We start from the raw sequence: 8,089 nt of genomic DNA, 5'->3' as shown, positions 1-8,089 counted from the left end.
CACACACACACACACACACACACACACACACACACACTGATCTCCTCCGATCAAAGTCTGCCCTGCTTACTCTTCCACAGCACTCACATCCAAATAACATCCACTCACACTTACACGTGTTCTCCTCACACACAGAATCAAGCCTTTAGTTTAGCCAACAGCTCCTCTGATGAAGGCATCAAACTGTGATCTAAAACCAGTCTGTATGTGTGTGTGTGTGTGTGTGTGTGTGTATGTGTTGGCTCTCAGGGCGATCCAGTCAGCAGTTCTGTTCTTTGCATATTCAAGGTGAGGTAATTTGACTTAAACAGCTTTAAACAGCAAGTCAGAGTCATGCTGGGACATCTTTATCCTCCAGCACTACATGAGTGTAAATACAGTGAGCGACAGACTGAACTGTGTGAAAAGCACAGCTAGAGCCGGACAGCAGCATTAGTGAGCAATATTATGTATAATATTACATGTTATTGACACTACTAGCTTTTAATGCTAATGAAAACTACTGAATATTATTCAGTAACAGTGGCAAGGCCAGAAATCACCAAGTGGGTGGATCTTTGTGAATTAGGGCAGACCTCTGTTCTGTGCCAATGTGTGTTTTTAAATGAATGAACAATTCTGGTTAGGGTTACAACATCAAATTTGAAAAGATACATTTGTACTAAATATATATAATGCTATATAAATATATATTAAAAAAAAAAACTAGAAGACTCCCTCATTTATAGAACTCAATCAAACAGAAATGAAAGATTTTCTAAAGCTACATTTGAGACAGGCTCCTTTAGGGATTCACTAGAATCATCTTGTCACTACAATTTTTTTTTTTTTTTTAATCAATTAAATAAAACCTCACAGTTTTCATAATCCTCAATAGTACTGCACAACAAATATTGTTGCACAACAAATACAAACTCAACTTAATTAACAAATTAATAATTAATAACATTATACAACTACTATAATTATATCCAATACTTGGATACATATAGTATACTCATATAAAGCAGTACATACCGCAACATGGGATGTACAGTAAATACAGTATGCTTGATTTTGGCAGATAAATCTGCTACACTGCTGCTGCACAAATACAAGGATTTGTTCAACTTGGATAAAAAAAAAACATACTTAATAAGGAAACATGCTGCTGCAAGTTTGAGTTGCTGGAAAATTAGAGAAGATTCATAGCAGATCTCTACAGGTGGAGCTGGGGAGGAGGAAGGTAAAACAAGAGTTTTCAAATGCTGTAGAATGATCGCTGACTAGGGAGCGGAATAAATGGTTACGTGGATTAGGAAGTATCTGATGCCTACTGCAATGATGTTAGAAGAACCAATTGATGCTCGGATAGAGTTTCATGACTGAACTATTGATTAATCAATGCTACAAAACTGCTAATTATTCTGCACACTGCATACATAGAAATAGCAGATGCAACTCTCAAGAGTCAAGCAGATCCATAACAGGTGTGAAAAAATGACGTAATATGACGTAAACACTTTATAAATTTTATATACACAGCATATGTGGCTATTCTACAGTTTTGTTTTATATACAGGTGCATCTCAATAAATTAGAAAAGTTATAATGTAGTGGAAAAGTTCATTTATTTCAGTAATTAAACTAAAAATGCAGATGAGCTGAAGGCCACTGTCAAAGAAACCTGGGCTTCCATACCACCTCAGCAGTGCCACAAACTGATCCCCTCCATGCCACGCCGAATTGAGGCCGTAATTAAAGCAAAAGGAGCCCCTACCAGGTATTGAGTACATGTACAGTAAATGAACATGCTTTCCAGAAGGCCAACAATTCACTAAAAATGTTTTTTTTATTGGTTTTATTTTATTGGTTTTTGTTAAATGTGAGCCAAAATCATCACAATTAAAAGAACCAAAGACTTAAACTACTTCAGTCTGTGTGCATTGAATTTATTTAATACAATACACGAGTTTCACAATTTGAGTTGAATTACTGAAATAAATGAACTTTTCCACGACATTCTAATTTATTGAGATGCACCTGTACATACTAAGAGTGGGTCTATAGTTTGGCAGCTTCGATTTCCCCCCTGAATTATTGTATGATAATAAATAGCACAAGGGTGGAGCTAGATTGGAGGATGGATGCCAGAAGTTCCAAGCATTGTGAGAAGTAAATTGTGCTTAATTCTTGCTTAATTGATCAAATTAGTAGGCTCCTTCCTCATTTTCATTTGTAGTTCCCTTTTTTTTTTGCACTTAAGTGAGCTAAGACAATAATCAAACACAATCTTCACTCTCTCAAGTAGCTTTTGGATTCATTAAGGATTCATTTTAGCATTTTGTAAACTGGTTTACTTCAAAAAACAGTTTCAATGAAAGGAAGGAAAGGACGTGATGTGTGGCCAAGTATGGTGTCCCATACTTGGAATTTGTGCTCTGCATTTAACCCATCCAAGTGCACACACACACAGCAGTGAGTAGTGAACTAACACTCACACACACACACACACACACACACACCGTGAACACACACCCGGAGCAGTGGGCAGCCAATGCTGCGGCGCCTGGGGAGCAGTTGGGGGTTTGGTGCCTTGCTCAAGGGTCTCACCTCAGTCGTGGTATTGAGGGTGGAGAGAGCACTGGTAATTCACTCATTGTTCTTGTTTCTGTTGATTCAGTAGTTCAAGTTTAAAGTTGAATTTCCATAACTTAATATACCAGGTGCACACTACCTCCATAAAACCAATAATTTACACAAAATTGTATAAATAATAATCATTAAATGATTTATTAAGAGTAGCATTGTACCAGAAGGGACACTGAGTGTTTTTCTGTGTTAGTGTATGTCATCTCCAGTGTGTGTGTGTGTGTTTCAGACAGACAGGATGAGCGGGGTCACCTGTTCTCAGTCTCACAGAGTTAGCGCAGCTGTCTAACCCAGGCGTGCTGTGGTGATCTGACAGTAATCCGGAGCCACTGCAGAGCCGAGTGTGTGTTACATTATCTGTCTTAATCCGGTAATCCGCGGACACACGGCTAATCTCAATCCCACCCCCACACACACCTTCCTCACTAATCACTCTAATGATAGACCCCCGGCAACCTATCCCAGCAGCACCGCCTCTCCCGCCCCTGATTGACACACCTTCCCTCTCTCTGTGTATCCACACACACACACACACACACACACACAGACACACACACTCCTGCCAGGCATCTCTCATTAATGGAATTCACAGCCCAGGGCGAAACACAAAGCAAACATATGTTCAGCAAATATGTGTGTTTTGGTCTCTGTGTCACTGTAACTGTGAGCGTTTAATAGAGTCGCTGGCGTGTGTAAGTCTTTAATGTGATTGGTGTGATTTTTAAAAACCCTCGACAAAGACACACACCTCTCATCCACTGTCTGGCCTGAAACTGAAACCTCAGCCAAACCATAAGCTGATATGACAGCACACAAGAATGAGAGAGAGAGAGAGAAAAGCAGGTACTTCTGGTATTAAAGGAATAGTTTAGCCAGGAAATTAAGATTCTGTCATCATTTACTCACCCTTATGTACTTACAAACCTGCATGACTTTATAAAAAAAAAAAAAAAAAAGACATTTAGCAGAATGCTTGTGCTGCTCATTCATGTCTTGAACTTTAAAATGCACCATAAAGTAATTCATATGACTTATGATCCATACTAAAGCTTCGTGTAAGGAAGTAAAAATAGGTCATATTCACTAAAAATCTTTTTTTCTGTAGCTTTCAAATCTCCTACACCTCTTTTGAAAAAGAAGTGCACCTAACTGTATAAAACGTATAGTTCTTAAGTGTGTACTTCTTAAAAAAAAAAACAGTACTGGAAAATAATATTAAGGAAATAAAAGGCTAATTAAGTATACTTTAAAAGAGTTCACTTTCATGTTTCTTAACACACTTAAGTTTCATTTTGTAATAATGTCGAATTAAACGTTTTACGTTAAAGTACATTTAAAAAATGTTTTGTCATGCTTTAAAGAAGTTCACCTATTTTTTATGTTTTAACATACTAAAGCACATGTAAAGTACTTGATTATAATTTTACCTGTATTGTTATTCAATATTATATTTAAAATTAATATGTTTTCAATGTACTAAACTACACCTTTATCATTACAAATGTGTAATGGCAAATATATTTAAATACATCATAACAGAATTGAAATTCAACTATATTTTAGTTTATCATAAATGCTTCAGCAGCACACTTTAAAAATTTTTCAAAGACAATAGAAGTAATTATGAAATTGCATACAAGTCTTACTTAAGTGGGTGAAAAAAGAACTCTAAATTTCAGCTAACTGCACTTAATATAAATTTAAACTATAAGACATTTTCCTTTCATTCATTCAGTTCACACTTAGCATAGTATATTCGGTTACACTTTATTTTAAGGTGTCATTGTTACAGAGTAATTATACATTTAAGTACTGAGTAATATTAATTAACTACATGTACTTACTATATGGTTAAGGTTACTTGCACATAATTATGCATAATGTATTGTTATTATAATAGTAAGTACATGTAACATGTACCTTAAAATAAAGTGTTACCGTAAATTCTTTTAAAGTACGTTATTTCCACAATAAATACAGTTTTTAAAACTATGCTAGAGTGTACTTCTTTTTCACAAGGGATTCTTCTGTGTATTCAAACTTGGCATAAAGACGTGTTGTGCAGGATTTGATTTCAGTGATGCCTTATCTCATGTGTCATGTCACAGACCCAATTTTGAAGGTGCTGAAGTACTTTTATGGTATTTTTGTCCTTGACAACTGGTCACACTTTAATTTTATGGGGAAAAAAAGGAGTTAAGTTGTTCCAAAAGTCAATCTGGAAGAACAACAGGGAGAGTAAATGTTGGGTAATTTGTGTGTCTGTATTTTTGTTCATACGGGACTATGGGAATGTTGCGGCAGCAGACGCACACACACACGTGTGTATAAATGTGTGTGTGGACTCACCCTGCTTGCTCAGTGCCGGTCGCTCCTGCAGCCCGTCTCTCTCTCTGCTGTCACTCTGTTTGTCTGTCTTCAGCACAGACGCGTCACCGGAGCTGTCCTCTCTGCTGACAGAGACAACCTGAAAAGAAATGCACACACATACCCACGTCAACAGAAAACACATCAGGAAACAAAGCGAACAAATACAAACAAGCGCATCATAATGAATAAAACAGCAGTGGGTCCTTTTGTGTGAATTAATTGAAGTGATTTATTAAGAGCAGGCTGGTTTGGAGCATCCATTAACACACAGTGTTTGGCAACAGTAAGTGCTAATGCACTGGCACCAGCGCGCTCCCTCTCTTTCTCTCTCGTCATGCTCGCTTCATTGTAATGCAGGAAATAACGCAGGCCGTCCTCGCAGACTTCCACACACATTTAATTTTATCTTTGAATAAAAGAGCTATAGGAAAGAATTAATCTGCTTAACATTTCTAAGTACACCCTCCAAAGGAGCGGGCTGTTTTAATCTTACATATGCTCAGCAGAGTTACTGGCAAAAACTGTACGTTTTCTTCATCTCATCCTTTCAACATCAAATGGCGGAGCAGCAAAAATTGGATCAGACTTCAAAGCTCAGCGATGTGCTCCAAGTCACAGAGTGGCTCTACTATTTCACATATTGAATTCGAGTAGGATATCAAAGTCCTAGCAAAGAACCTCAGGTCTTTACTGGAAAAAAGGGGCTCCAACATCTGTAGAGAGAGCAGCGAAAAGACAAATCACCTCAGGGAGAAGTCAGCATTTACTCTCTACCACGCTTTTCCAGCCTTTTGATTCACTCCTTCTCTCTCTACCTCCCTGGGTTCCTCGCTTTCTCTCTCTCTCTCTCAGCGGAGAAGTGTCTCAGTCTTTTGTCTCAAGGACCGTGCTGTTTGATCTGAGGGCTGCTCTGTGTAATATTCACCGCAGTTAGGTGACAGCAGAGTTCACATTAACATGAGCCGTATCAGACGTGCAATTAAGGACTAGTTCGTTCAAAAAGGAAAATTCTGTCAATGTTTACCAAGGGCAAAAGGACAGGAAGCACCATAAAAGCAGGGTAAACTTTTAAGGCGCGGCTCTGCAAACCATCTCTTTTGTGTTTAAAATACTTTCAGGAATGATCATATCTGACCTTTTCATCTGGGAGGGGACTGGTGGAGGATCTTCTTTCAGGTGTGGGTTGTCTGAGGAGAAACGTAATCAGAAAACAATCAGAATTCCCCACAAACTGCAAGTTCGGGATTTCCGTTATTCCAAGAAAACAATTTAGTTTATTACGAGAGGATGTCATTGATAGCAGATGACTGCATTACTGCAACACTTATATTGTGAGTATTCTGGTTTGCCTCACTCTCTCTTTCAAACCATTGTAAACATCTGCTCAAAAAACAATGTGTGGCATTGAGTGGCCAATGAAGTCTAGTCTGATTCTATGAAGAGCGGACCAGAAGAAAGGTCCAGAACACTCAGAGGAATAGCACGTGTTCTCCAGCACCAGGTCCAGCTGCTTCCTCTCATTATGCTACATAGGTCCTTGTGTATTTATTCTGTTATTCCATTACATTATTCTTATTTCACATGTTGTAGATTTTCATTATATATTGTGTTGTTCATTAAAATGCTGTGTATATCAGTTTCTGTGCAAAAAAAAATAAAAATAAATGTTCTCATATTTCAGAAGCGATCTCAACAATGCTTTACACTGTTCTCAGATTTGCCAAGTCTTTCTTTCTTTCTTTCTTTCCGATGTTCTTCGTGAGCATCAGTCCAAACTCAGGGCAGCAGAGAGAAAATGTATCATGTATGTATCAGTCTTTGCTTTCATCTTCCTCTGCTGAAGTCCACACTGCCAAATCTTCATATTTCCAAAACAAGATCAACAGTGCTCCAGACACATGTAATCTCTTCAAAACATTCAATTCTCTCCTCTGTCCCCCTCCACCACCTCCCACCACTTCTATAACAGCTGATGATTTCGCCACATTCTTCACAAACAAAACTAGAACAATCAGTAATTCCTCAGCCCCACACACACAGGACCTCAAACCAACCACATCCACGCCTAAAACTCCAGGCTCGGGTAACCCCACTGCTCAAAAAACCTACACTAAACACTTCACTTATAGATATCTACAGACCTGTCTCTCTTCTTCCTTTCATAGCAAAAACACTCGAATTAGCTGTTTTTAACCAGGTATCATTATTTATTTCACAGAACAACCAACTGGATGCTAACCAGTCAGGCTTCAGGAGTCGTCATTCAACTGAGACTGCGCTACTGTCAGTCACTGAAGCCCTGCGGATTGCAAAAGCTTATTCTAAATCATCAATTCTTGTTTTGCTGGATCTATCTGCTGCTTTTGACTGTCAATCATCAGATCCTCCTGTCTGCCCTCTCATCACTGGGCATCACAGGGATTCCTCTTCGCTGGTTTGAATCCTATCTCACTGGTAGGTCTTTCAGGGTGGCCTGGGGAGTGTTAATCGTTTATATTTTATATTAGTTCATGTTGCTTTTGTGCAATAGATGAATAACAATTTATTTGTTTTAGATATTTTATGTTTAGATATTTTTATTATGCGGGAGTCCCGTGAATAATTTTATTCTCCTGCATCTCGCACACACACGAGTGTCTACTCGCCTGCAGCAGCACTCGCCCATCTTGTCCCGCGCCGCACTCTGTTGCGTCGGGTCTCGCGGGAGAAGGGTCTCTAATCCACTGGCACTTGACTCGACAGTGCGTGTGCTACATCCTTTTTGCAATCTCTTGATTATAAATCACTGCATTCTGTCAGCAATGTAACGCGACAGTGTAGCGTCTGGACCAATCAGACACACCATTTTTCATTTGATTAAACAAATCAATTATTCATTAGATTAACAAACATTCACAGACCCCTCACCCAATAAACATGCTGGGTGCCAGGATGTCAGCAACGACACCAAGCCACCCCTGGTCCCCATGGCAACTAATGCTGATATCACTGGTTTTATGACCCAGAGGAATGTGAGCAGGGAAAATCACTGCCTTTTCCATAGGAAGAGACACAGTGCACAGTAGAAATGGACTCTTTTCTAATTAAT

The 8,089-nt window shown here is 38.7% G+C and overlaps 1 protein-coding gene across 1 annotated transcript in view; it reads right to left on the bottom strand.

Moving 5' to 3' along the window:
- The window catches only part of LOC107742962 (myosin-IIIb-like), a 149,793-nt gene that overhangs the window by 33,631 nt on the left and 108,073 nt on the right, over nucleotides 1–8,089 (bottom strand). The window contains exons 29-31 of the mRNA XM_016556051.1: nucleotides 6,137–6,188; nucleotides 4,977–5,098; nucleotides 4,032–4,041 (exon numbers count right to left, since the gene is read on the bottom strand). Of these exons, the coding sequence (XP_016411537.1) occupies nucleotides 4,032–4,041; nucleotides 4,977–5,098; nucleotides 6,137–6,188 (184 nt within the window). The remainder of the gene's footprint in view (nucleotides 1–4,031; nucleotides 4,042–4,976; nucleotides 5,099–6,136; nucleotides 6,189–8,089) is intronic.

The sequence above is a fragment of the Sinocyclocheilus rhinocerous genome, unplaced genomic scaffold (genome assembly GCF_001515625.1).
Source record: "Sinocyclocheilus rhinocerous isolate Xijiao unplaced genomic scaffold, SAMN03320098_v1.1 scaffold45, whole genome shotgun sequence".
In the NCBI taxonomy this organism is placed as follows: domain Eukaryota; kingdom Metazoa; phylum Chordata; class Actinopteri; order Cypriniformes; family Cyprinidae; genus Sinocyclocheilus; species Sinocyclocheilus rhinocerous.
Note: the sequence above shows the minus strand (reverse complement) of the source record. Positions and strands in the feature narration are given on the sequence as shown.